Here is a 26,779-nt window from a genome sequence, read left to right as displayed (position 1 = left end):
TCGTCTTCCTTTTCCCTTCCAGGTTGTTTCTTTTTCTCGTCTACATCTAGAGTAGAGGGAAAAGTACGTCATCCAAGTAGAAGAAGAAAAAGAATGAAAAAAAAAAAATGCGTTTCAAAAGTGCCCTCCTTGTAGGAATGGATTTCCTTGCAAATTATACAAGAATGCAACTAGTATATCCCGTGGGCGGTTCGGCAGGTCAAGGTAGGTAGGAGGTAGGTAGAGCCTTGTTGGCAGTTTTAGTGTACATATGTAGGTTTGGCACTACATTCGTAGGACTGGAGTTTATTTGTTGACAAAAAAATAAAAAAAAAACATAGAAAAGAGAAAAGAAAAAGCAAGACGGGATGAAACTGGGGTGCCTTTTTCAACGCTCTCCAGTCTACTAGAGGAAGTCTGTATCTTCAGACTTTTCTAGTATACACACCTCAATGCCGATAATGTTTTTTTTTCTTTTCCTTCTGACAATCGAAAACCTGAAGCATACCTTACTTTACCTTACTGCTCGGGCATCTTCGTTACACTAGATAAAAAAGAAAAACAAGATTATGAGACGACCGTACCTTGCACGACATCATCATCATCATCATCATCATCATCGATATGCTCGTGCTTGTGTGATGTGAACAACCTGAAGCTGGAAGTGCAAGTGAAGCAAGTTACCCCACCTGCACATCCTTTTCGCGGTTGGCGGCAAAGGGAAGGAAAGGGAAGGGAACCTGGTCGTTTGCATTAAAAAATCAAAACGTTTGTGCGTCTCGGCACTTTTCTCATCTCTTCATCACATCTTCACACGACCTACGGTACCTCCTACCTCGTAGGTGCAAGTGGAAGCGAAGAATAATCAATATATCGGTAGGTATGCAAGTCATAAACGGGTTTGCGCGCGTGTCGAACACACCCTCATTTCAGGTACCTATGCTGGTACCCGTTTTGCTCATCTAAAATCTGTTATTACTACCTACCAGTAGCAAGGTACCTGAGAAAGAGTCTCAAAATCACGATGGCGGGTACATACAGTATACCTAGTAGGAGGTAGGACGTCAACACTAAAAAAGGCGAGACGGCCGGCTGGTCGGCAATTGTTGTTGGCAAAAGGCGAAAATGGCGAGTGGAAAGATTGACAGCGGTCACAGACACGAGCTACCTCCGTATGCCCCTGCTCCCGAGGCCGGGATGTTGACGAACGTGGAAGCCTCTTTTTTTTTTCTTCTTTTCCCTTTTTCTCCAGTGAGAGGAGGGATGATGATGAGAGCACCACCACCATCATCATCATCATCAGCAGCATCATCATCAGCAGCATCATCATCAGCATCCGAAACGGCGTCGCAATCGGTAAAACTGCTGCTCGAGCCCGGCGTGATGATTAGAAGGAGAGGGAGGAGACAGAGGGAGTTGGGAAGTGCCTTGCTGTTGTAGCAGAGGCATGCCGATAGACATAATTACCTCATCCACCAGACCAGGATGATTAGCGCCGGGGACGCGAAAGATGCGCGTGGAAGACGCGTCCCTCTGATGAATACTGAATAGTAGTAGCATACCTGTACCTCCGTAGCGCTCGCTTCTCCAAGAGTCCAAGGGACAGGACAGGTCAGGGCAGTAAAACAGGTGGAATTGCAGTTGCTGTTGCTGGGAGCGGAGAATACTTTCATACCTACTTGCTACTGTACCTCCTATCGTGCAACGTGGGCCACTCAACGTCTTTCCCTTCTTGCTGCTGGCCTACTGCAGACTACAGAGCGAGCGTGCTGATGAGGAGCCCTTTCACGGCCGGGCCTGGCCTGGCCTGCAGGAGACCCACCGCCATTCATACATACTGTGCATACATACTGTCCACGCACTGCAGTGACTGCATGCAATGCGCTGCCAGGCTGCTGGCTGCTGGCTGCCCTCTCACACACACGGCGTGCACGAGTCACGATACGGGCACCGTGGCCAGCGGGAACTCAGCACACCCGCCAGCCAACCACCCCATCCACCCACCCACCCGTCCGTCCGCCCGTCCGTCACCCAGCTCGCTAGCCTACCGTAGTTGCTGGTAGAGTACCGCCTAGATAAAAAGCAGAGACCTTCTCTCCCAGTGGCGGCTGACCGCTGTCGCGGGGAAGCAAAAAGACACGAAAGAGACAGGTAGGACTAGGCGCTCGTTCTCGTCTGCTGTGAGACGGCGCGGGTACCAGCCTGTGCCCACTCAAGTCCACCTCCCTCCCCCGTCTCTGCGCCCTCGCCCTGGTAGAACTAGTTTGTTGGAAAGGAGGACCGTGTCCCACCTGCACTCTCCACCGTGCCCGTCCCCGTCCCCGTCTGCTCGCTCGCTCGCTCGCTTGCTTACTTGCTTGCTTGCTTGCCACACACTTGCTTGCACACTTGCGACAGTCCAACTGCAACGAAACTTGCCCAAACTCAATTGTCCCATCAAAGCAACGGTGATACAGCGACCGAGCCACGCACTGCCGTTCGTAACCCCCCCGATCGCAGAGCCCATCGCGATTCACGAGGATATTGGACGTGTGCGGCTAGTGCGCCCGCTAAAGCCTGTCTGTCCATCACTCGATCTAGGATTCTAGCATTCTAGCTACAGGTAGCGCCTTCCCTTCCGTGCCCGTAACTCATCAGCTTTCCCGCTTCGGCGTCGGTTCCCTCGCCATTCCTCTCTTCAGACCCGACCACCACCATCGACCACCACCACCGCCACCGACATTCGACCTCCTTCTACCCACCACACATACCGCCGCATACACCTCGCACCCTGCACCGCAATCGCTTCACACTGGCGCACACATAAACGCAACATGCGCGCGACATAGGAGGACGCGAAGTGGAGTTCCAGCGTCCGTCGCGCCGGCGCATCGCATCGCATCGCAGCGCAGCGCAGCGCATCGCATCACCGCGCAGCGCTGTTTGCAGATTGCTACCCGCACCCACCGTCGCGCACGCACCGTCGCGCACTCTACCGTGAGGCGCCGCGACACCGATACCGCGTTGACCACCGCCCACCACCCACCACCACCACCACCAACAGCACCACCGCCGCCGCCGCTACGCGCAACCGCGCAATATCGTCACCAACACGCCCACCATGTCGCCGACTCGACGACCGTCGCTGTCGATACAGCTCCCCTCACTCCACGGCTCCTTCTACGGCGACGGACACATGCCCAAGACACCAGAGGCACAGTTGGACGAGGCGCAATTGACCTCTGAGCCTCCACCACCTCCTCGTCCACAGCCCTTCAAGGTCAAGAGGAAGCGACCCAGCGCGCCATTTCAGGAACCCATCATGCTCGACATGTCGGTAATACCGACCATTGAGATGTCCGAGGTTGAGACACAAATATCAAGCCCGACGATGCAGCCGACATCTGCGCACTTGCTTTCACCCATGCCACACGCATCCTCACTCGGTCGCGCCATTACTCCGCCCAAGACGCCTACTCCCCGACTCTGTACGCCCTTCAGTCAGCTGGAGGATCCCGCGGACGAGTGGGATCTGATCACCAACACGAAGCCCACATTCCAGCGTGCCAATTCCGTCTGCTCCTCCTTCTCTGACTCCTCCGTCTCCTCGTGTGGCAGCTCTGCCTTCTCCATGCCACCCGGAGGCTACGACAGCCCCTTATCCGAGACGACCGATCCGTTTATGGACGACCAGCAGGACAAGTCGGTCGCACCCGTTTCATCATTGGACCAGGACACCCCACAGATGAAGCGCGCCAAGACCCGGCGACATGGGCAGTGGACACCACAGATGGATGACCACCTGTGGCTGACGTTCATGGCATATCTGTCAGATCCCACCCTGACGCCGTTTAAGATGTTACCGGGCAGCACCCCGCCAATGGGTGTTTGTGACCAGGTTGCAACCAAGGCACGACGCACCTGGCGATCGCGCAAACTCAATGCGCCTGCTTCAGGTTCTGTGGACGCCATGCTCGGATGCGACGCTGGGCGCCATCGCGAGGGCTCTCCAGACACCATCCGGCCGAGTCCGCTGCACCTCACGCAGCCCAAGTGGCCCAAGGCGGCCGCAACCAGGCGGCGCCTGCGTGAGCTCTGTGCCAAGCGTCCCTCCATATCCGCCCACTACGCGCGTATGCTTCGCACACGCTCGCCTTCGCCCTTTGAGACTTCCAGCGATGGCCCTCCACGTGTGCAGCCCGTGGCCATGTCTTCCTCCTTTTACGACATGCACAAGTCCCTGTTGACCTCCACGGCCCCTTCGATGCAGCCGGGTAGTGTACTTGCGCAACTTGCCAGCGACGGCCCACCACCTGCTCCTCGACAGGTACGACAGCCCCGACCCGAGGGGTGGTTCGACCGCATTCCTCGCTCGAAAGCACATCAAAAGAGTGCATCTCTGCAGTCGGAGCTGAGGATCCATGTCCAGCATATGGATCGACGAGCAGCGGGCGCTCCTCTCGCGTCGCCCTTTGATGGCGAGCTCGGGGATGAAAGAAGCCACCTGCTGCACAGCATGGCGACCACGAAATCGCTGGGCCGAACGGAGTTCAACGGCCGATCTCTGGATTCGCCCTTTGATTTCAAGGTCGGGGCTCCAACAGATCGACGATCTCGCAAGCGTCGTTTCCGTTCTGATGAGGAGAAGCCCCGAAGAGGTGCACTGGAGGACGTCTTTGGTCCACCTGTTGAGCAGCAACAGCAGCAGCAGCAGCAGCAGCGACCTCTACTCCGGAATCGTGGCTTCAGTGTGGGAACTGCAGTGGCTGCTGACCATATGTCCAGCCTCTTTACGCCGCCTGCGACGGGCGTGGATCATGAGATGGCCGACGCACTGGCTTCCGGCCCCGATGTCCCCATGGGCAGTCGCTCGGCCCCACGACGCATGATTGAGCCTGTGCCACGCCTGCTGTCCCCTTTTGTCGAGACTCCGCCACCCAGCCGGCAGCACCATACATTTCCCCGCATCAACTTGTTACCGACGGGCGACAACCAGACTCCGTTTCACCAACAATTGCTTCAACTACAGCACCAACATGCCAGCCAAGCAGCCAAGCAACCCTAGGGCTCTCTGTTCTCTTCTGTTCTGCGATGCGTGCCGCCCTACTGAAAAACAACTTCATCAGCATTGCATTAGCGCGGCGTACCCGATGACCGTGCTTCATTCCACTCGCATCCACTATACTTTTGAAGCATGCATTTCCGCAAAACGACGCCGACATGATCGGTTATGACCCTCACGACACGACGATACGACAACACCGGCTGCCCATGTCTAGCCCGTGGCCCCGGCAGCGCATACATCCTCTTCTGTCGACCTGACGATATGGGTGTCCCATTGCTGCTTTGCCATATCACTGGCACATTGCTTCTCATTATTTTCTTTTTTGTCTATTCTCTTCTCTTGTTCCCTTTCTATATGTTATTCCGAACGACCCTTTCGCCATGAACGTATTCGGCGGCAGATGTGATGGAGGATATCAGGCCGAGATTTTATGTTGCGTGACGTCGAAAAGAGATAGGGGTGGAATGGCGGAACACCTCGACACACCTGCCGTGAAAGGTGTTGGACATGTTTTGCGGTCGTTTTTTTTTTTCTTCTCTCTTGTTTCTTTGCCTTGGTGGGGATGTATGGTATCTGCTGCTTGGGAGTTGAGTTCCATTTTGTCATGAGAGCGTGATCAGAGCGAGGAGCTCGCAGGGGATGAAAAAGCTGACTGCACGGGAGGCAATAATCTGGTTCTGATTCTTGGAATACACCATGGCCGAGAAACGCATCGGGCCACAGTGAACAGATACTGTCCGGGGAGAAGCAGTAAATAGCTCGAGAAAGAAGAAAGCTTTGACCATTCTGAATCTTCCTGGTCTCCTGTCATCAGTAATCAATCATGTCGCTCCGTGAAGGAACCTTTTTCTGCCTCCGCGGTGGTGTCCATCCATACCTGATCCTACCTAGTTCTATCGATATCGGAATGGCGGCGTGAGCCGTTGTTGGCTTCCCTCGTGTCCCGCGTCGCGCGCGTCACGTCACATCACGTCCACTTTTTCATTCACGCTCTCCGTCTCACACTCAACATCATGGCTGACTCCAGCAGCAGCAGCAGCAACGCCTTCCTCGCGCTCCCCAGCAGCATCCGCGTCGTCTCCCTCAACTGCTGGGGCCTCAAATTCATCTCCAAGTACCGCCACGAACGCCTCACCGAGATTGGACGGCAGCTGGCGACAGCCTCACCCACACCCGAAATCGTCGGCCTGCAAGAGTGCTGGACGCAACAGGATTACAATGCCATTCGAGACCTCACCAGACACATTCTCCCCCACGGGAAATTCTACTGGAGTGGCATCTTTGGCGGCGGGCTCGCCATTCTGTCCAAATGGCCCATTGAGGAAAGCAGCATGTACCGCTACCCATTAAACGGACGCCCCGCGGCATTCTTTCGAGGCGACTGGTATGTGGGAAAAGGTGTTGCGTCGGCGAGGATCCGACTCGGCTCGGGCCTCAAAGATGTCGTGGAGGTGTTTTGTACGCATTTGCACGCACCGTATGAACGAGAGCCCAACGATAGCTATATTTGTCATCGGACGGCGCAGGCGTGGGAGATTGCCAAGTTGATGCGCCATGCAGCGGAGCGAGGACACATGGTGATTGGGTTGGGAGATTTCAATATGGTGCCCATGAGTTTGGCTCATCAATTGATTGAGGCGCATAGTCCGGTGAAAGATGTGTGGAGGATTGTGAAGCCCGACTCGGCACTGGGTAGTGCAGAGAACGAGGCCGAGAAGGCGAGAGGGAGAGCTGTGCCCAGCGCAATGGAGTGTTTGGACGAGCATGGCACGACCTGTGATTCGAAATTCAATACGTGGAGATGGAGCGAGCAGCTTCGGAAGGACCTGCATCAAGGAAAGCCCGTACCCGATGTCGATCACGACGCACCGGATCCCAAGGCCAAACGACTAGATTATGTCTTCTTCTCCGACAACGCCTCACATACCGGCCAGGAGTGGAGAATCGAGGAGCTTCAAGTGGGCATGAGAATGCGCCATCCGACGTTGAAATGCTCGCTGAGTGACCACTTTTCCATTGAGACCACACTGGTTCGCCAGCGTTCCCAACAAACTCTCGGTACCAATAATAATAACAACAACAACAACAAGATGGTCCGACATCTGCCTCACGACACATACGAACTGATCCAAGCCATGATCGCCCAATACGATGTTCGCGAACGCAAGCAGCGAAAGTGGCGCATCGCACATTTCTTCGCCTCCTTCACCATCTCCATCGGATGCCTCATCGCCGTCTGGTGGTCTCCGCGAAACTTTGTCGCCTTCCTCCTCATGCTCCTCAGCAGTCTCGGACTATCCGCCGGAGTCGTCGATGGCCTCATGGGGTTCCTCTTTGTGGGCAGCGAACTTCGCGCGTTGCGGGAATTCAAATATGAAATTGACACGGCAGCGGACCAGGCTCGACGGAAACGACAATTGCACTCTACGACGACGAATGGCGGTGCCAGAGGAGGAGGAACAAGTGATATAGAAGGGGAAGAAGAGGGGGAAGAAGAAGAAGAACATAATGACAAATTATTGAATTCGGAAATCGCCAGTCGAGATGACATTGAAGCTGAATCAGGCATGGATCGAATGAGATGAGATAGATAGAGAGATTTAGGTAAAATCGAAAAAATAAAAAGTTTTTCTGTACAAATAGAGAAAAAAAAAAAGAGAGAAAACGCTACTTACCTACTTACCTACCTACCTACCTACCTACCTACCTACCTACCTACATGCAACAATTGATATAGCCCAGCCCATCCTAGCCTAGCCTAGCCAAGCTTAGTGATTGATATGTAGAGGACAATGTCTCTCTGATACTAAGGTATTTATTGATGGATTTTTTCGATTTCTTGAGTAGGTTCTTGATTAATACATACATATTGAATCGAATCGAATCGAATAGTAAAGTTACAGAGAAAAAAAAAAGAGAAAAAAGGGTAAGGTAGGTAGGTAAGGTAGGGTGGATACATTCATGAATCATCTAGATAGAGATTACATTTGAATTTTTCTTTTTGAAATTCTTCTTCTTCTCCTCTCACAATAGGGTACACCCACCCGGGTTTTGGTTGGTTGGTTGGTTGGGATAAGGTAGATATAGATGGGTCATAAAACGGTCGTAAATCTCATCTCTCTGTTCGTTCTCGTTTTGCCCGCCTTGTTCTGCTTCTTTCCTTCTCTCTGCTACTTTGTGCCTTCTTTCCTTCCTTCTCATCATCATAAACGCGAACGAGAGAATGGCTGGGGGGGAATATATTTTGATTCTGATGTTCTCTTCTCTTCTCTTCTCTTTTCTTCTTCTCTTCTTTTCTCTTCTTCTTCTTCATTCATTCTTCATAAGAACCTAATATGGCCTGCACGGGTAGAATATCTAGATTTCAGAGCCGGATGAGGCCCATAGACTCCTCGAATACTGTATCGCATGTGATTGTCCGCCTCGTGGTCTCCATTGTGAAGTCTTCGGAGATTGCGAGACGGTGGCATGCCTGTTCCTGTGGTCGTGGCCGTGAGAATGGGCAGATCGCGGGCTTTGGTATTATTGGTAGGAGTGGTGGCAGGGTCGGCTAGTCAATCCTTTTCCAGATGCATACTTCGAGACTGGATTTCGCTGTCTTCCAAAGCTGCGATCCAGAGACATCTGCTGAGCGCCTCTGGTTCGGGATGGAAAGTGTACTTGGAGCTGGCTTCAATGAGTCGTAAGAGGTTCTTCACAATGTTTGCTGCGGTTTGGTATCTCTCAAAGTTCACCAAGGACTCTTTGCCGGGAGGAGGAGGATCGATGCGTGCGGATTTGAGCGCGTTGAACATCAGGTCGTGCGTGTAGAGGCCGATAAAAGGGATGATGCCATTGCCAGGCATGGCAGTCTCCATTTCAGCTCGGAGATTGTGAAAGTTGCGTAGTGGACGACAGAGCTGTTCGAGCTGTTCGAGCATGTGCTTTTCACGTAATGCGACCAGGGACCAGGTCATGGTGAGACCACTGATCTCGTTGGACAGCAGGGCCAGCGTGATCTGGTAGAGTGACGCGTAGTTCCGCAAACGATGGCAGTGAGCCGCAATGTGTATGTACTTGGTGATGGCTCGAGCACGCTCCGAGGGTGCCTCAGTGAGGACAATCTCAGAGATGCACCACTTGACGACCAAATTGAAGCGGGCAATGACAATGTCAATGCCGTTCGAAGATTCCGTGTTGAGATAGTCGACCCAGTTCCGGATGTTCGGAGGACTCTGCTGCCAGTTGAGACTGACGAGGTCCTTCCAGTCCACCTCATCCAGGGCGTCTTTCTCGATAATGGTCAATTGCTCCGCGATGACTTCCGACTCGTACGCCAGCACAAATGGTATGTGTTCTTCAAAAGACACATTCACAGAGCTTTCATTCGACGGACTCGGAGACGGCTGCAAACGTTTGGGCGCATCGCCTGATCGCCTAGGGAAAGGCTGATTCGAAGCCATCTCTTGCAGCTTCGGGTTGCTGATCTTCTGCTTGAGAGTCTGGCCAGGTCGAGGAGGCACGGCTCGAGGAAGTAGTTGTCTGCGATCAGGCGACTCAAACGACGTAGGCTCCGCAATGGTCGAGGGCGGCGTGGCGCTCATGAGCTGGAACGGCCGCATCGACACATGACCATCATGATTAGTGTCGTCGAAGAAGAAGCTTCGTACAGTGTGACCATTCTGAGACTCGTAGTCTACAATCTCAGTGGAGATGTCGCTGAAGCTCTGATGTTCATCATGCAGGAATGAGGTCTGGTTTCCCCATGGCCCTGGCTTGAAGCTTGGTATTGTAGCAGAATCCCCAGATGGCAACCGGAACTCAGACTGACTGTGTACGCTGGTCTGCGATTGCGCATATGCGGATGACTCGGGAGTAGAAGCTGCGGTATACGGATCCGTGATCGGCCATTGGCTCAGCCTCGCAGCCATGGGCGGGACCGAGGCCGATGGGCTGGAGACAGTCGTGGGAACATCTCGTCCTGCTTCCTCCACTCGTTCGGGCTCATGTGCAAAAGGAAACCCAACAGCGGAGACAGAAGGGTGGAATATGCTGGCTCCTTGTGTTTCCGTGACTGGAGATGCCACGTTGGGATGGCTGCTCTGAATCGATGGCGAGATCTTCATCGGTATGTCGCCGTACACGGGCCTGGCATAGCCCGTGGGCATTTCCCGCAGCATCGGAGGGGCCGGGAGAGGTGACCTCGACCCGTCGATGGACGTCGGCTGTGTAGTGGACGCGTGCGAGTGGGCAGACTCGCTCGACTCGCTCGATTTGCGCGAATCAGCAGAACTGCCAATCGATGGACTGGGAATTTTGCCTTCAAGTTTGAGCAGAGCGTCTTCGATACCACCTGCGCCATCAGAATCTTTGTCGGGTATTCCTTTCAGCTTCCGTGCCTCTTCCTCAAAGGATGGTCGCAATACTGGCTGAGACGAATGCGTGGCCAGGAGAACCACCGAGTTTCTACTGAGCTCATCAAATCCTGACAGTGGAACACCACCTTCTTCTGTGGTCCGCTTGGACGTCACCGTAAGTACCCTCGACATGGCGGTAGACATGAGCGAGCCCTCCGATCGGGGTCGTGGCTGTGCCATTTCCAAAGACCTGACGTGGTTGGCATCTCTCAGATTGCCGCCAGGCACTCTACGCAGCTGATGAGGTACAGCTTGCAACTCGAAGTTAGGAGCAAAGACAGATGACCTGCGCAGAACATTCGACTCCGCGTACATGGCACTGTTGCCGGCACGACTGTTTTCCTCGGCGCTCCATCTGTCAGACGACGTCAAGAGATCGTGCATCCTCGCATCCGAAGATCGCCAATGAAACTCGGCCTCACCGGCCACGGTCCGAGGGGGCTCCGCGATTGCCTGTCCAATGCTCGGTCTTCGCACCAGATTGAAGTCGGCGCGGTTGCGGAACAGAGGTATGGGCACCATCTCGGGAGTCGTGTTGTGGAGCGAAGGCAGTGCTCCGGACATCATGGGCAGTTCAGGTGCACCGGTTGCATCCACAATCACAATGGACCTGCTACCAGAGGTGACGTGAGTGTCGGGTCGAGAGATGTCCCTTTCCCCAGAAGATTTGGATTGGCCACTGGCAAGTCCGTTAGACGGGAGACCGCTTGATGGAAGGGCGCCGCTCGAAGGAAGACCGCTCGATGCATAGCCTTGCGCAGAAGGTGGTGGCTCATCCCGTTTCGCAGTCGCTGGCCGCGGCGTCTCTGATCTATCGGCTTCTTCAGTTTGAAGCTCGGCGGAAGGATGCTCCTGTATTGGTTCCACCTCAGTGCGCGCAAAGTCATCCCGTGCGCCTTGGTACGATCGTTCGATCGCAAGACCGAGTACATCGAGTCGTGCCGGCCCCTGAAGTTGCTGCCAATCCGGGGAAGGCTTCTGCTGTGGCCGATGCGCCTCCCTCCCATCACGAGAGCCCAGTGAACCCTTGGAGCTTAAACTTCGGGCAGGAGACCTGCTATTGCTCGGTTTACGATTACCGAGCGCACGTCTGACCTCAACAACGAATTTCCTCACTCCAAGATTATGATTACGCTCATTGTCCGATTCGTTTCCAGAGAATTGCCCTTCGTTCAGCTCTGGTCCCGGTGTGACCGGAACTGTGTTTTCAACCTTCGATGGCGACGGTTGTAGCAAGAGGCCACGGACAAGACCTCCCGTTACAGCAAAAGATGTGAGATCCTTGAGTTCGATGTTGTCGGTCTTGGCTGAGGCCAGTGGTGTACGTCGGTCACGCAGAGCATCTGAGAAACTGCCACTTCTCTTGTGCACCTTGGGCCGCGGCTTGCCTGCCTTGGGTGGCGCCCCAGCAATCCTCGGCTCTTGCTTCTCTCGAGCCCTCGCTGTGGGACGAATGTGTCGCAAGAATGGGACAGAGCAGGAGAGTACCTCGAGACTCTGTTCGCTGAGAGGAGATGCAGGAATGCTGGCTGTGCGGGTCGTCGTCGTTGTCGAGCGCTGTCCGGGTTCGTTGCCACTCGTGAGGGTCAGGTGGCGCGGAGGTGGCCGTTCCGGAAGCTGGATCGTAGTGATTTCGAATATGGACCCTCGGTACGTCGTTGGTCGTATGGACAATGGTAGGCTGAGAGCCGATGCTGCTGCAGGAGACACGTCTTGATGCCGTATGCCTCCTGGGAATATGTCTGCATCAGGTGGTGTGTCCATGGGCTCAGTGGCCGGCCAGTATAGCATACACGTCCTTCGCCAGCACTTCTTCAGCTCCGAGATGATGTTCATATCACCGCCGCCACGATCGGGCCGTTCACGGAGGACAGCAGCCAAGTCGTTGACAAAATCACAGAAGATCTGCCTAAACATCGCATCGTCCAAGAAATCATCTGCAAAGTAGTTGAGAATCCAATGTCGGAGGGCCACGAAAGTCCTGACTCTCGCAATGCGGCCGCCATCGTTCCCGCTTGTTAATGCCCACCGAAGCCTTGCAAACAAGTAGTCGAGCAATTCCTCCGACTGCATAAAGCAGCGAAAGGTCAAGAAGAAGTCCGCTAACAGCTCGTAGTCCAGGAAATCGGGCGAGGTGATTTGTGCAATAAGACGCGCGGGCTGATGTTGGTTAGCAAGTCTACTCAGTGTGCATCGTAGCGAGCAAACACAGCATGCCGTAGCCATTACTTACAGTCGCGGCAACGATCCGACCAGTAGCAGGATGGTAGTGCACAAATGCCGGGTTGTCCAAATTGTCCTCGATCTTGTCGAAGGTGTCCGGCGTGATGAAGCCTAGAGTGGAGGGTCGATTCGAAGAAAAGGCAGAGCGGGTAGCAAGACTCCTGGATCTAGTATCGTTGGAAGGCGCACGCGCGGTGGATGGCACACGCAGCTGGCGATTCGATTGCGCTGCGAGGAAGCTGATGCCTCTCCCCGGTGGAATCGGGAAGATCTTCTCAAACTCGGCCTGAGACAGCACCGAAGATGGCACAGACGAATTGGTATGAATGGAGCTGTGCAGATATGCTGTACCTCGGTCGCTGAAGCGTGGTGTTCCTAATCGATAGTGCGGTATGCGGACGCCCAGTTCCCCTCGCTCTGTATCCGCACTGCTTCTTCGGCGAAACTTGGGCGCTTTCGTCGAGCGTGACACATCTTCCTCATGGACTGCCTGAAGACTGTTCACTCTGCTGCCCATGGAAGAACAAGACGCAGATCGGGTCCTTCGTCGGTGATGCCGATTCGGAAGGCTGCAAGACGGCAGATACGACTGCACATTTGCAGTGGTGTTCGATCTCGAGAAGCGCGGCGTTCTGGTCCCAGAATATAACGATGCGGTGCTTTCTCGCAACAGAGGCTGCTCGCCTTGGTCCGTGTAGCGCGTATAGTACGATTCGGCGCCATCTGAGGTGGCCGGAGGTGTCGCCGGAGCATAGTTGGGATTGGGAACTGGCACACGACTCGGTTTCCTAACGTCCACGGTAGCAGATTAGCACATGTTTCCAGCAGAATCAATGCCATGTCGCAAGGAGAGAGAAGAAAGAAACAGCAGCGTCTGTCTCCCAGCGCATCGTTTGGTATATCCGAAGCTACGACGCGAAAACGAACACCCGGAAGGGAAAGGGGGATGTGTGTGTGCGCGTGCGCGCCAGCAGGCTCTTGCTCTCACGTACAAGTACAAAACTCCTCCAGCGCCCACATTGACCACAGTGAAGTTCTTCGGATTCTCCTCGTACACGCTCGATTTCGTCGTGGGCGCGGTATCGTTGCGCTTGTGGCCTTTGTTGATGCCCTCGAAGAATCCGTCTTCATTCCGTCGAATGGCTATCGGCGAGCGCGGTGAATCGGGCTGTGACGGGACATCGCTCTGCGTTCTATTGTGGTGTCGTAGTCGTGTGGGCGGCCTCCCAAACTGCGCCGTATCCTTCTGGCGCCTGCGCGCAATTGTGCCCTTCTCCATCATGTTGAGCCATTGATCACGACGGTCCTCGAGACTCTTTCGAGCCTTGAGTAATAGAGTCTCCAGCGCGACGTCACCGCCACAGCCTTGTCCAGCTCGTTGCGATCCTCATGCACGGGTACGACTCAGAGGATTTTGCTTTGATCGATGCGGCTCATATCCACTAATCAGAATCTGGACTCTTTTTTTTTTTACGGTTTCTCTCTTCGCGTCTCAGGGCCAGCGCTTTAGCGTTTTCGGAAAAGTGACAGATAGGTGTAGAGCATGATGATGGACCTGACGGTAGTGGCCCGGCAGCGCACACATGGCATAATGTATATCATACCGGACCTTACTGTGCGCACGATTGCTGCATGCCCGGTTTGGCAGCTCTATACACACGACACGCGAGGCGAGGAGGGCCTACTAGCTCCGCCAGGATGTCTCGGTGCTCGACGGCGCGACGGGGCGCGCATCACACATCCACCTTGTTAGTGAGGCCTAGTAGTGACCAATCGAAGCGGCCATACCGGCTGCCCGGTAGCAGCCATTGACGTGATGGCTAGTGCTGCCAGATTGCGCAGTTGCACATGGTTCACCACTTCGAAAACACGACGCTGCTCATCATTCTTCCTTGTTCCACCGCTCGAGTCGCTGTCCATCCTTTTTCCAAATTCGCGGGCATGATTGCGTGTTTGTTGATTTCCTTGTCTAATTTGCCTTGTCTATCTACCTAGGTAAGGTAGGTTGCCTTCCCGTTGCCTCTTCATCCCGTCTCCCTGGCCGTGCGAGAGACATCATCACCACCTCAAGCATCATGATGCGCACATCAGCTGATATAATACCACTGCAGTAATACGCCGTCAGCCGTGGAACTTTGAGCGCCTTGGAAGCAGCTGTAGGTGGGGTGCACAGGAGAGACGTGAGGGGATACCTCCCAGGCTCGAGCAGGCTTCTGAAGGGAACACGCAGTCCTGCCTTGCCTGCACAGGGTCGTCGGCTGATGTGATGTTCATAGCACATGACAATATCTCCATGGTTCCACATCGTTCTACAGTACGCAAGAGAGGTGCCACTTGTGTGGTTCAGCATCATCATTTGCTTGCGGTGAGCCGAGTGGCGTCTGGGGCTGGGGGGAGTCCTGTGGATGTCTGTCTTTTCTCGTATCAAGCAAGCGAGTACTGTAGGCGGTAGTAGCAGCAACAGTAGCAGCAGTGACAGTAGAGAGAAGAGAGAGGAGGAGATCCAGGCCTTCCCTGATAGTGGCAGTTCTGGTTCAGTCTCGCATGCCGTGCTGCATCTGCCATCTGCCATCTGCCATCAGGGTGGGCTTGCATGGCAGCGCATCGGCATCCTAGTTCTAGCCCTAGCGATAATCATATCTGTCAGACGATGGGAGCCGGCTCGGTGGTAACGGTTCCAGAGTTTGAACTTTGCGGGAGGTAGTCAAGAAAATATAAGGCGACAACTTTCCGACAGCCCTGTGCGATTGGAAAGGTTTCGTCCCTGTTCTGCCACGCCACGCCATACTTTCGCCGAAGAACTCCTGGCCGTTTTTTTTTCCCTTCATTTTCACCTTCAATTAGGAGGTACGTGTACAGCACAGTCCCGACGGATGCGATATTGATGCTGAGGATGAAAAATGTCATTTCGAACGCACCGAGTTCCGACCATATTCGTTTGGAACCTTTGGATGACGCGGAAGCAAGAACCACAGACTCCCCGTTGAGGGAAGTAGAAGTCCTGCTCTCGGGGAAGAGTAAAACAATCGCGCGCATCCTGCGGCGCCGCCGCCGCCTATGTGCTGAATACTTGATATGACAAATTCACTGCCACGAATGTGATGCGTGTCCCTTGGCTTTCATACGAGCGGTCAGCGGTATTCTGGTGCTGTATTGTAACGAGGATGCATGTCGAATGGCACAATTTCCCAGTCTGGACCAGATCTGATCAAGGTCTCGAGTGTCTTTGGCCAGTCTTACAGATCCCTTCTTCACAGCAAATGGCTTGAAAGCTGGTGCTACTCTCCCCATCACACAGAACTACCGAGACATTACCATAGTAGTGGTGGCCAGGCGGTGGCGAAAGACCAGTGCTGTCACATGTCAGCTGCGGTTTGAGACATTGATTGCAGAGTCGGAGAGGATTGTTGAGTACCTACGCGTAATGTGTGCTTTTGAGCGCATTGTATGCGTGAGGTGCAGTGGCATGAAGGGATTCGAGGTAAGGTAGTGTATGTCAGGTAGGTATCTATGCCTTCCGCCGTTACCACTTTCAGCAACTGCCACAATTAACACAATACAACACCGCCGTTCTTTCCTGCTTCGTAATCTCCACGATAGACCCCTCCTCCAACAAGTCCCCAAATCCCCATCACGATAACCCGAATCCAGCCAATCTCATGGGCTGCTCCTCCTCGTCAAACACACTTCCCCCCATGCCCACATCCCCCACACCCATTACTCGCACAATGCGGATTCCCCATCTTCGCATCCCGAGGAACGCAATAGATGTCGTAACATTCAAAGTGTGGTTGCTGTCGGGTCTATAATAAATCAATAGGTAAACAAGGTAAAGTTATTAACATAGGGTAGAACAAAGCAACTTCAAGAGAGTCAGGAATGGAGTTGGGAACGAGGAACATGTACGTACGAAGATGGGGCCCGTCGGTGGTGGTGGTGGTGGTATTGTTGTTGCCATTGTCATTGGGAGGAGGAGGAGGAGGAAGAGAAGGAGGAGAGAGAGGAATGTTGCTGTCGCTGTTGCTGGTGACGAGGAATGCATAGTCGCCCGCTTTTCAATGCATGTGTGTGGGAGATTGAAGGAGAACTCTTTGAATCTCTTCTTCTTCTTCTTCTTCTTCTTCTTCTTCCTCTTTCTCTCTCGAGGTTTCGTAAAATCGAAATCGAACGCAAGGAGAAGGTAGACGGGATGCAAGAAAGAGCATTGGCTTCAAGTTTCGAGAAATACCTCTTAGGTCAGGTAATGTCTCAAGCGAACGAACACCTGCTCGCTTGATTTCGGGTATGTTGGTGATCGAGCCTTCCAAGTCGGGAGCCGTAGTACATGTGTTTTGGTGCATACCTGGTAAAGTAGAAGGAAGGACGGGGACCTGCAGTGTAGCCGTGATGTTTGAGGTTCAGTTGGCTTCATCGGACGAATGCCTGCCTGCCTTGCTTCATGTTGTTGTTTTTGTTGACTGCGGAGTCAGATATGTGTGTGAGTGTGCGTGTGTAGCCTACTTGAGTAAACAGATACAGGAGTTGTACAAGCACTTCAAAAAGCGTAGGTAATAACACACCAGTCTCTTTCCTCACCTGCAACCCAAACAAAGAAAAGAAAAGAACAGTCAGCTACACAGCCTCGCCATCCAACGTCTTCATCCTCTTCCCGCCAATGTACAATCCATCAGTCAAAGGCTCCCGTCCCGCCTTGCCATCAACGGGCAACTCATTCACAAAGTGCCAATGCATTTTCTGCTTATATCCCTTCTGCTGCCAATCGTTGATATTCCCATCCGGGAAGAATGGCAATACATCCAACGGTGCAGCATCGTGTGCAATCAGAACGAGCACGTTCGGATCAGCATCAAAGTCGAGAAGCTTGTGAATTGACTCCATGGCAGTGGGAGGATCTTCGTACCACGATCGAGACTTGTCTGACGAGCAGCAGTAGAATGGTGTCGTGCGGCTTTCTGCTGGATTCGGATGGCACGCGGTGAAGGTAATACATGGACATGGATGGTGGAAACGAGAGTCGAGGACGGTTTCCTTGGGTAGGGGATCGGGCATTGGCATGAAACTGGAAGGTCGGATCACACCTGAGATGAGAGGCACATTAGAATCGACCACGTTTCTCTCAGTTACATATTGGCCGTGTCTGGATACTGACCTGGGAAATGACAGACATCACCACCCATGAAGATGGCCGTATCTGGACTGGTTCGGACCAGCGCCGATATATGACCCGTAGTGTGTCCAGGTACGTTCAGGATATATAGAGATCCATCGGAAAAGTAATCATGTGCTTGATATCGACCCAAGAGCAGTCCATCACTAAAGGATGGCTCTATCACATTCCTGCCTTGGAAGTCTTCTTCGTAAAACACAGATGTAGCTTTTTGGGGAAAGCCCGGCTCGAATGCAGCTTTAAAGCCTGGTCCCACGATGAGATCCGTCGAAGGATGGAGCCGAGAGATATTGCCACAGTGATCGAAATGCCAATGGCTCAAGATCAGGGCCTTGAGCTTGTCGACGTTGACGCCGCCGGCACGGAGGATGTCTGGCACTTCCATCTGGACTTTGAATCCCGGAACTCGCTGAGAAACAACTTCTTTGACCTCGGGCACCAGATTCTCCCAGTCTTTCCTGCAGCCCAAGTCAAAGAGCACCTGAGCTCCAGATGGATGAGTGATGAGGAACGAGTACGTGGGTAGATTCAGCCATTCGTGCCCATCAATGTGAGGTTCAATCAGGGTACCAGGCGGAACCACGAGGTCGCATGTGGTGTTGATGATGGAGACTTCGCATGCTGTCGAGCCCTTCGGTAAGCCGATGGGCGGTGCTTGCTCGGGGTTGGGATCGTTGTACGACATCGTTGTGATGCTGGCCGTCTTGTTATGAAATACCTTCCGGATGTGAGCACGACTAAGGTACCTCACTTCTACGCACCTTGATGCCTTGGATTCATCACGACAACTGCCTGTACTTTCGGATTCCTGTTCCTCTTGTACAACCTCGAACTGCGCAGTTCTCCACGCGGCCCCTCACTCCTCAGTAGTCCCGGTTCGCCGATGGACATGCTGTCCTAGTGGCCCCGCAGGAGGAGACACGAACTTCACGAAGGTGTAAGCATCGAAGCCGGCATTCCCATGCCCGACTGCACGTGGTAGGGCCTCCCATGGCGCTCTAGAGCACAGGTAGATACAGCAGAAGTCGAACGTTTTAGGGTTACCTAGGTACCTTAGGGTTATATCAGATCAGATCAGTAGTGATAGTTCGGTACACTTTTCACAGTGAGCAGACTGCTTCTTCACTCCAGTGTTCTTTGACATCATTCGGTGGCAACAAAATGGAGATGAATACCATAGTTGAGGTTAGGTACCTACAGTAGGCAGGGCAGGTTGCAGGAGAAGAAGTTCACATGGCTGAAAGCAACATCCTACCTACCTAGAGACATGGGTAGCGTACCTGCCAAGCCACCACTGCGCTCGTCCGAGGACACATTTGTCCCCCGTCCCGTCCTTTTCGATACTGTCACTTACCTACATGTACCTACCTCCTACTCCTCCTCCTCCTCCAGCCTGCTCATACCACGTCTCCCACCACATACAGCTCCTCTCACCCGCGTGACTTCGCAATACAAGGTGAACATGAAGTATCAGGGAGGTGTCGGTTGCAGTATAATTCATTGCATGAGTCAGGTATTATAACATTGCTGAAGTACACCTAGTCAATTACCTACATGTAAGGTACACATATCTCGTCCCCTACTGGCCGACAGCCTTCAGCAATCTTTCGCCTCTCCTCAAAACAGATGATATACGGCCGTCTGAATCCCTCCATGCAATGCAACACACGCCTGTCGATCCCGCATCTACCAGACTCGTCCTCATAGACAACCCCTCGCCTTCCTATTTGGTTGGCTCCAGACTGCCCTGCTGTCAAAAGAAATTGTCGTTAGCAATGTCTTCTGCGTTGTGTACGCTTCTTGTGATGAATCGCATCATGTCGGTAGGAGGTAACTCACCCCTTCACCCCCCAAGACTAACACTTTCTGCCTCTATAGCGCACGTCGCATATGTTGCACATGGCGTCTGTAATGCCTCTTCTTCTTCTTCTGATTACCACATTCGCCACTCTCCTCCTGTTCTGGCGTACAATCATCATCACATTCGCCCTTCTCCTTCTGTTCCTTAGTACACTTATCACCATCGCCATCATCGCCGCCATTGTCTGATTTGCAAGTATGTCCATCAGCCTCGTAATACTTGTTCTGACAGGCCTCGAAATCATCATAGTACGCCTGGGGAAGTTTGGTAATGTCGGGGAAATCCTGCTCGATCCAAGACTCCATGCAGTCATCGAATTTGTCGTCGCAAGACCTGGCATGAGCAAGGACCGCGAGGACGGAGATGAACGCCATATTGAGGAGCTTCATGGTGGGCAGATTTTTCCGCTCTGGTCTGATCGGGGAAGATGTTTGGGAAAGGTAGTGTAGTGTTGTAGTCTGACTTTGCTAGTCTTGTTGCGCAATGGTGTATTTGTGGCGTGATGGGATGTCAATCCCACTGGTGAGACTGGTGATGATGATGAGGAGGAGGAGGAGAAGAAAGGGAATAGATTGGACTCACCCGAGTCTTTTTATAAATACGTATGCATGTATCTGCGACTTGGTCTAGAACACAATTACAGTATGTACAACACTGGGTACAGTAGTTAGTATCAGCAAGTGTCGGCAAAAAAGAAAAAAGACAACAACAACATCCAATTTCCCCTTCACACATGGGTGCCTTGACCCTTGGGCAGACGAAAAGAGTCTGACACCTCCCCTTTTTGGGACAGTCTTTGAAAATGTTGGATGCCTTGCTGACTCCTGAGGACCCTGTCCCCGGCGAAATAACGAATAGAGAACACGAGCGCGATCAAGGTTTCTCTCTCTTCATCCTTGTGAAAAGAGACCAAAGCAACATCTTCCCTATGGCCTTGCAATGCCCAAAAAAGTGCTTGGGCGTGGTATACATATATATGTCGCTGTTGGATTTGGCTGTTCTCGATCTCGTGGTACATATTTCCGGCAGCGTCTTACCTCCTAGGCTCCTACCTATGGTGAGCAGATATATATCTTGTTGGTGGGTGTGGGGAGTGAAGTGGGTATTTTGGCGGAAACTCTTCTTGCAATTGCGCTCGATATTTAACCTAGATTAAGCAACAACATGCCATATTAGTTGTTGGTCGGTTGTGAAACAGTCTATGTACATACGAATTTTCTACGGCTTTGAGCCCTTTTGCCAAAGCGCCTCTCTCTCGCTGTTCGGATTGAGATGGTCGAGGAGACGAGAAGTCATGCTCGCCATTTTTGATCAGGGACGAGATGAGTCGCGCAGTCGAGGGTATGGTGCTCGTTCTGCTCAATCATATCAGTCGCGCACTTGGGAGCCGGGACTCACTCCGTCGAGCGTCAGCTGTCGTTGCCCTTGCCCCCAAGCAAAGCTACTATGGGATGCTCATTACGCGGGACATTGTGCGCTATGGGCCTATGGCTAGACTGTAGACACCAACAAATCCATGCAAAAGAAAAGGCGGCGCCGGCTGAAGCCTGAAGGCAAACTCCCGTCTCCCTTGGTGCTGGGATGCTGCTTCTATTGTTACCATTTTTTCAAGGCAGTGGCACGTGGCATTCACAACGCGAGAGAAGGCGACGGTGTGGCGCTCAGCAATAATACCTGGTAAGTTGTAAGAATCTTCATCGTTATCTCATGAAGGAAAGCCCGGCAGAAATCGCTGCTGAGCCAGTTGTAGTCTTGCGGTACGCTGGCGCACATGGATATCTCCAGATCTGCGCATATAGAGTCAGTAGTACTAGGTAGTATTGGCGGGCTTTGGATGGTTTCGCCAGTAGGTAGATGCTGTGTTCACTGGTGAGAAATTGGTCGAGTCGATTGGATTAGGAAGGAGCGAAGGAAAGAGGTCGTCCCATGCTGTCGGCTCGTGGAATTGGCGGCACTGGATTTGGCGTCTGCATCTCGATTGACCCCCACGACTCTGCTCATCATCATCATAATTTTACTTGCGACAATGAAGTGCAGAGTATACCAGGCATTCTAGAGTCTAAACTCTGGAGCCACATACACTAGGAATCCGTCCAGCATCAGGATGAACCGGAATATGTATGGGTATATGTGTTTTGGTTGTTGGCTGTTTCTTTCGAGTCAATTGCAGGTATCTAAACTGCATAGGTCGTGGTCATTTCCCGCCCTGGCTGCTTTCGGCAGTCCATAACGCCCGATGCTCAATGCACAACACACACAACAACCCCATCCATCCGTTTCTACGCGCGAAGCGATTCGTATCTAGAAACCTGTGTGTGCCAAAAAGGTTAGCATGTTTTCCCGATGCCTAGTAATACCACCGCATTTGATCTTCATCCTCTTCTTCTGGCTCTGGGGAATATCACATACGGAGAGGAGTGAAGAACCATCTGTTCTTGCCGCTCGAGTAACGCTCCTCCAATGCCTTCTTCACAGTCTTCTTGGCCTCCTCACGCTGAGTGACCTCGGTGAAAGTCTCGTTGGTCACAACACCCTTCAGACCCTCCAATTCGAGCGTGTAACGGGTGGGCATCAGGTGGTTGTAGTTGATGACCTTGATGAATGGCTTCACCTTGCTGCGCTTTGTCTGGCGGGCCTTGGACATGCGGCGGGTGATTTGTTGCGGGTATCGCTCGATGCCGGCGACGAGGGCGTGAGGGAAGGGGTGGGCCTTGCTACCGTTGTCCTGAGGCTGGATGATGACAACCTTCTTTCCTGCGTAGCGTCCACGGGAGATGATGGCCTGTGGAAGGGAGGTGGTGTTAGTATGGGCTTTTGTGAGCCAGAAGGCGTATTGTTTCGCTGTTCGCTGTATTCTGATCGCACGCGCACTGGGAGACGTACCACTCGGCCGACCTTGAGGACTGTGGCATTGTCAGTATATTCTCGATCGCCATGTCTGGGTGTATGTGTCGACTCACACTTCATTCTGCTTGCTGTGTTGTTAGTACAGTTCCTTGTCGTCGCAAGTCTCACACAACGCTGCTGAAGATTTGGACATTCGAAGAGTGCGGCTTGGCGCTGTGGAGAGAAAATGAAAGGCTGACCAGTCAGAAGCTGTCGGAGCATCGGCGCCGACAAACGACGGCTAGCGTAGAGCCGCACTTAGCCTCGCTCACACTGTCGCGTCCTCTCGATCGCGTACCTCATAGATTCCCAGATATTGCCCACAAGCCCACATCATGTCGCGCGATTCCTCCGAGGAGCGTGGAGAGAGTCCGCCGAAACGAAGACGTCTGTCAGATCCGGAACTCGCCTACGCCTACGACGACGACGTCAATAGCGACGCCTTCCATACGCCGAAGCAACAGGACAGCGAAGAGGAAGAAGAGAAGCCGCAACAGCAACAGGCTGAAAGGCCCCGGAGACTGAATTATGTGCCTCATATGACATTGCGAGGGCATAAGCTGGGAGTTACTGCTGTCAAATACTCGCCAGACGGAAACTGGATCGCAAGCTGCTGTAGGCATTCCTTCTCTTGACTTGCCGACTCGGGAACTGTGCTGATTCCGTTGGTGTAGCGGCCGACGGCACTATTAAGATATGGAATGCACATACTGGAGCAATATTACAAACTCTGGAAGGGCACATGGCTGGCATCAATACCATTGCCTGGACTCCGGACTCCAAAGTCATTGCTTCTGGCTCAGACGACAAGATTATCCGATTGTGGGACATTGCTACGGGAAAATGCCTGCATCAACCGCTGATCGGCCATCACAACTATGTCTTCAGTATAGCATTCTCGCCCAAAGGAAACATGCTGGTATCTGGATCCTATGACGAGGCAGTCTTCTTGTGGGATGTGCGGACAGCTCGGCTGATGAGGAGTTTACCGGCTCACTCAGACCCAGTGAGAAGCGTCGACTTTGTGCGGGATGGCACTCTGATCGCCTCTTGTTCGAGTGACGGTTTGATCAGAATATGGGATACTGCCACTGGGCAATGCCTCAAAACTCTCATCCACGAGGACAATGCGCCCGTGACCAACATCAAATTCTGTCTGAATGGCAAATACATCTTGGCAAGCTCATTGGATAACTCTCTCCGCTTGTGGGACTATGTGGCTGGCGATTGCAAAAAGACATTTCAAGGTCACAAGAACGAGAAGTTCAGCATGCACGCTGCTTTCGGGACTTACACCGCAGCAGAGACAGATGCAGGCCAGGTGGAAAAGGATGAACGGAAATGGGCATTCGTCATCAGCGGCAGCGAAGATGGAAAAGCTTATATTTGGGACGTCAACTCCAAAGAAGTCATGCAAACTCTTGATGGACACGAGGGGACCATTTTTGGTGTAGATGTGGCCCCCGATGCAAGTAAAGAGACCATCGTCACCTGCGGGAACGACAAGAAGATCATGGTATGGCAGAGACGGCCTCTTGCTCCCGAAATGCTGGTTAATGGCAGTGGTATGCCTCTGGAAGAGGACCTACCTGTAGACTCGGCACCGCCGTCAAGACCAAAGACACCAGCTGAAGATCGCGAAGATGTTGAAATGACGTAGATTGGGAAAGAGTCTTAAATTCATGCACTCGATCCCTCGGCGACGACTTCCTGATCCCACTCTATGCTACTGCGTACCTAATCCGGATCGTCCATTGGCACGGTGGTTCCACCTTCTGAGTGCTAGGTCATCGCACTCCTACCGTCTCGTACTATGCGTTTTAGAATGGAGAGGACCTTCGAGCGCGTCCATCCCCAGAGCGCTGTCCGCAAGGGACGCGCCAACACAGAGCAAGTATCGCCACCCGCCTGCGATACTCCCACTAGTGTGCCATCCGCAATGTGCTCTGAGCGCGTCCAGACAATCGCAACGGCTGATAGCGCCGAGCCGTGTCATCTGCATACTGCTTTGCGAACAGCTGAGCTCAGCTCACTATATGCATACATAGTTGGAGCCACATTCTGGATACGAATGGACCATCACCTCTTTAAGGCGGAACGTCAAATGCGCAAAATGGTCTTTGCTAGGTTAATCAAGCTCAACGATTTAGCAGACGTCAAAGCAGCCCAGCCTCGGTGCTTACCTTAGGTTGGTAACTTGTCGACAAACAAGGTTGTCGATGGAGAGGAGTCGCTTGAGTAGAGGTTTTTGGTTTGTCAAAATAATCTTGCCAACTGGACTGTGTCCTCTACACGATCAACCACAGGAATACTACCTAGGTATGATATAGCAGATTGAGATTATTGACCACGATAGTCCACGCTAACGCTCATGAGTATAGAATTTATATCAGAGCTGGCGAAGGGAAATGTCACTTTCTGATGCATACATACCTAGCTGATGTTCTCACTGCCAATAAAGGGTCCCGAGATAGGTACATATAGCCGACCTTGTATGGACCCAGTCAATCTCGCCCTACTGCAGCACCGGGATCTTTAAGTAGGTACCTCATAGGTGCGTTTTGCCAAGAATAATAAAAGGTACAATATTTGCATTTTCTTTTTTTTTTCTTTTTATTCTGCAGAATGAAAAATTACTAAATTAGTTATTTGTTGTGCGCTTCAGCATTAGTACCTAGATATAGAATGCGTTGCGCGCCATTTTTGCTCCGGGTCACCTGAATCATCATTGCCAACCTCAGCTGCAAATTGCCTGCCCCTGGGCTCTTTTTTCTGGTCTGGGCAGAACTGCGATGCACTCTCTCCCTGGTGCTATTTTCGAAAAAATTGGATCCAAAGATATTAAAAAAAAAACATTCGCTGTTCTCGGAGCGACGCCAGTCCTCCGAATTTTGGTGGTGTCGATTGACGGGGATGTGAAGATGCGGCAAGAAAAAGAAAAGAGAAAAAGAAAAGAGAGAGAGGGTGGGGTGGGTTCAAGTGGCGATCCAAGAAACATCAATCTCACTCGCAGAAACGCGATTCGTCTTTCCTCCAAGCACGCCTCCACCCACAATCAACACCTTTCGATCATCCGTGTACGTCTCCACCATCAAACTTCTCGTATAACTCGAATTCTCCGGGGTCTCCATCTCAAACCACTCACTGCCCGGCTCTGCAAGACCATAGTTTACAAATACCTGCGGATAATCTCCACAGCTCACCACAATCGTTCCATTCGCATCTCTTCCAGCAGGTGTCCAAACATTATATGGCGAGCCCTTGGGTACCAGGCCCTTGGTACTCCGAATCACGTATGCCTCTTTGTCATCAAACGTCAATGGACTTTCCGAAAGACGATAATACACGGCGAAATCCACCTCCTCTGCTCCATAGAATTCATACGTCAAAATCCACTTCTCGCTGCCGGGCAAGTAGGATATGGTGGTCATTCCCGGTCTCCACGTGTTGTTTTGCGGATACGCGACATCGTCCACGATTGGTCCCCAATTGATCAAATCCCACGTGACTTGATGCACCAGCTTTTGTCCCGTGTGAAGGGGATCGCGTTGGTCACTGTAGAATACGACCAATTGTCCTTCCAAAGCCAGCAAGAAAGGCTCCCAAACCGGTGTCTCTCCATTTTTGGGAATAGCCTTGCCGCCTTGGGCGACGTGGCTCACGAATTCCCACGTGTAACCCTCATCTCTCGACGCGTAAATTTCAATCCACGTCTGGGAAAGGTCTTGCGGAATTGAGGATCCGGATAATAGCAATGTACCAGCGGGATAAGAGCCGATGGCAACAGGTAGCATGTAGAGAAAAGGTTGATAGCGGAGACCCCAGCCATTCTGGGTGTCGTAGACTTGGCTGCGGAGGCTCCAGGTGAGGCCGCTGTCGAAGGATTGATAGATGGGAAAATAGGGATAGGAGTTGTTGTTGGGGCCATAGTTTTCCCAGGTGGCGAGGAAGACGCCGGAGGTGAGTTGGAGGGTGCGGGCGTAGAGGGTTCGTGGAACGGTGTAGTCCAGGGGAGGTTGGAAGACTGTGACGTTGGAGATTAGAGGGCCTGGGTATGGTGGCGTCGGAGGATGATGAGCAGGATTGGATCCTGCCGAGTCTGCTGCTATGAGGCGGAAGAGTAGGAGGAGGAGTATGGAGCGCATAGTTGCGAACGAGCTACGAAAGATGGCCATGAGCGAAGCGTGAAGGTTGTAGTGGGAAGTTTCTGTGAGTGTGAGGCA

The 26,779-nt window shown here is 52.6% G+C and overlaps 10 protein-coding genes across 10 annotated transcripts; 4 read left to right on the top strand and 6 right to left on the bottom strand.

Moving 5' to 3' along the window:
* Positions 1-546: 546 nt before the first annotated feature.
* SEPMUDRAFT_108453 (uncharacterized protein) lies at positions 547-1,652 on the bottom strand (the record flags this gene model as incomplete). Its single annotated transcript, XM_016900739.1, has 7 exons — positions 547-637; positions 664-719; positions 902-916; positions 1,019-1,071; positions 1,148-1,406; positions 1,447-1,512; positions 1,542-1,652. 7 exons carry the CDS (start codon positions 1,650-1,652, stop codon positions 547-549), a joined length of 651 nt encoding a protein of 216 aa, XP_016761154.1.
* Positions 1,653-2,675: 1,023 nt separating this feature from the next.
* Positions 2,676-5,805, top strand: SEPMUDRAFT_149531 (uncharacterized protein). Its single transcript, XM_016905614.1, has one exon. It carries the CDS (start codon positions 3,080-3,082, stop codon positions 5,021-5,023), a length of 1,944 nt encoding a protein of 647 aa, XP_016761153.1. The 5' UTR covers positions 2,676-3,079; the 3' UTR covers positions 5,024-5,805.
* Positions 5,806-6,036: 231 nt separating this feature from the next.
* On the top strand, positions 6,037-7,608 carry SEPMUDRAFT_164018 (DNase I-like protein; the record flags this gene model as incomplete). Its single annotated transcript, XM_016908094.1, has 1 exon — positions 6,037-7,608. One exon carries the CDS (start codon positions 6,037-6,039, stop codon positions 7,606-7,608), a length of 1,572 nt encoding a protein of 523 aa, XP_016761152.1.
* A 438-nt stretch (positions 7,609-8,046) lies between these two features.
* On the bottom strand, positions 8,047-14,112 carry SEPMUDRAFT_126073 (uncharacterized protein). Its single transcript, XM_016902034.1, has 3 exons — positions 13,635-14,112; positions 12,653-13,430; positions 8,047-12,579 (listed from the first exon to the last, which is right to left on the bottom strand). Exons 1-3 carry the CDS (start codon positions 13,922-13,924, stop codon positions 8,578-8,580), a joined length of 5,070 nt encoding a protein of 1,689 aa, XP_016761151.1. The 5' UTR covers positions 13,925-14,112; the 3' UTR covers positions 8,047-8,577.
* Positions 14,113-14,571: 459 nt separating this feature from the next.
* Positions 14,572-15,418, top strand: SEPMUDRAFT_149530 (uncharacterized protein). Its single transcript, XM_016905613.1, has 3 exons — positions 14,572-14,637; positions 14,754-14,822; positions 14,919-15,418. Exon 3 carries the CDS (start codon positions 15,048-15,050, stop codon positions 15,312-15,314), a length of 267 nt encoding a protein of 88 aa, XP_016761150.1. The 5' UTR covers positions 14,572-14,637; positions 14,754-14,822; positions 14,919-15,047; the 3' UTR covers positions 15,315-15,418.
* A 1,835-nt stretch (positions 15,419-17,253) lies between these two features.
* SEPMUDRAFT_43986 (Metallo-hydrolase/oxidoreductase) lies at positions 17,254-18,494 on the bottom strand (the record flags this gene model as incomplete). Its single annotated transcript, XM_016908912.1, has 2 exons — positions 17,254-17,720; positions 17,792-18,494. The coding sequence occupies 2 exons, from the start codon at positions 18,492-18,494 to the stop codon at positions 17,254-17,256; spliced, it is 1,170 nt and encodes a 389-aa protein (XP_016761149.1).
* A 1,187-nt stretch (positions 18,495-19,681) lies between these two features.
* SEPMUDRAFT_108448 (uncharacterized protein) lies at positions 19,682-20,059 on the bottom strand (the record flags this gene model as incomplete). Its single annotated transcript, XM_016900738.1, has 1 exon — positions 19,682-20,059. The coding sequence occupies one exon, from the start codon at positions 20,057-20,059 to the stop codon at positions 19,682-19,684; it is 378 nt and encodes a 125-aa protein (XP_016761148.1).
* A 1,463-nt stretch (positions 20,060-21,522) lies between these two features.
* Positions 21,523-22,685, bottom strand: SEPMUDRAFT_149529 (Ribosomal_L27e-domain-containing protein). Its single transcript, XM_016905612.1, has 4 exons — positions 22,631-22,685; positions 22,554-22,573; positions 22,080-22,452; positions 21,523-21,979 (listed from the first exon to the last, which is right to left on the bottom strand). Exons 1-4 carry the CDS (start codon positions 22,635-22,637, stop codon positions 21,972-21,974), a joined length of 408 nt encoding a protein of 135 aa, XP_016761147.1. The 5' UTR covers positions 22,638-22,685; the 3' UTR covers positions 21,523-21,971.
* Positions 22,686-22,901: 216 nt separating this feature from the next.
* On the top strand, positions 22,902-25,136 carry SEPMUDRAFT_149528 (WD40 repeat-like protein). Its single transcript, XM_016905611.1, has 3 exons — positions 22,902-23,171; positions 23,231-24,875; positions 24,938-25,136. The coding sequence occupies exons 1-2, from the start codon at positions 23,096-23,098 to the stop codon at positions 24,214-24,216; spliced, it is 1,062 nt and encodes a 353-aa protein (XP_016761146.1). The 5' UTR covers positions 22,902-23,095; the 3' UTR covers positions 24,217-24,875; positions 24,938-25,136.
* A 395-nt stretch (positions 25,137-25,531) lies between these two features.
* Positions 25,532-26,701, bottom strand: SEPMUDRAFT_44219 (glycoside hydrolase family 93 protein; the record flags this gene model as incomplete). The annotated part of the gene is made up of 1 exon (XM_016908922.1): positions 25,532-26,701. One exon carries the CDS (start codon positions 26,699-26,701, stop codon positions 25,532-25,534), a length of 1,170 nt encoding a protein of 389 aa, XP_016761145.1.
* Positions 26,702-26,779: the final 78 nt, after the last annotated feature.

Source organism: Sphaerulina musiva (assembly GCF_000320565.1).
Source record: "Sphaerulina musiva SO2202 unplaced genomic scaffold SEPMUscaffold_5, whole genome shotgun sequence".
NCBI lineage: Eukaryota > Fungi > Ascomycota > Dothideomycetes > Mycosphaerellales > Mycosphaerellaceae > Sphaerulina > Sphaerulina musiva.
This window is presented reverse-complemented; position numbering and strand designations above follow the sequence as displayed.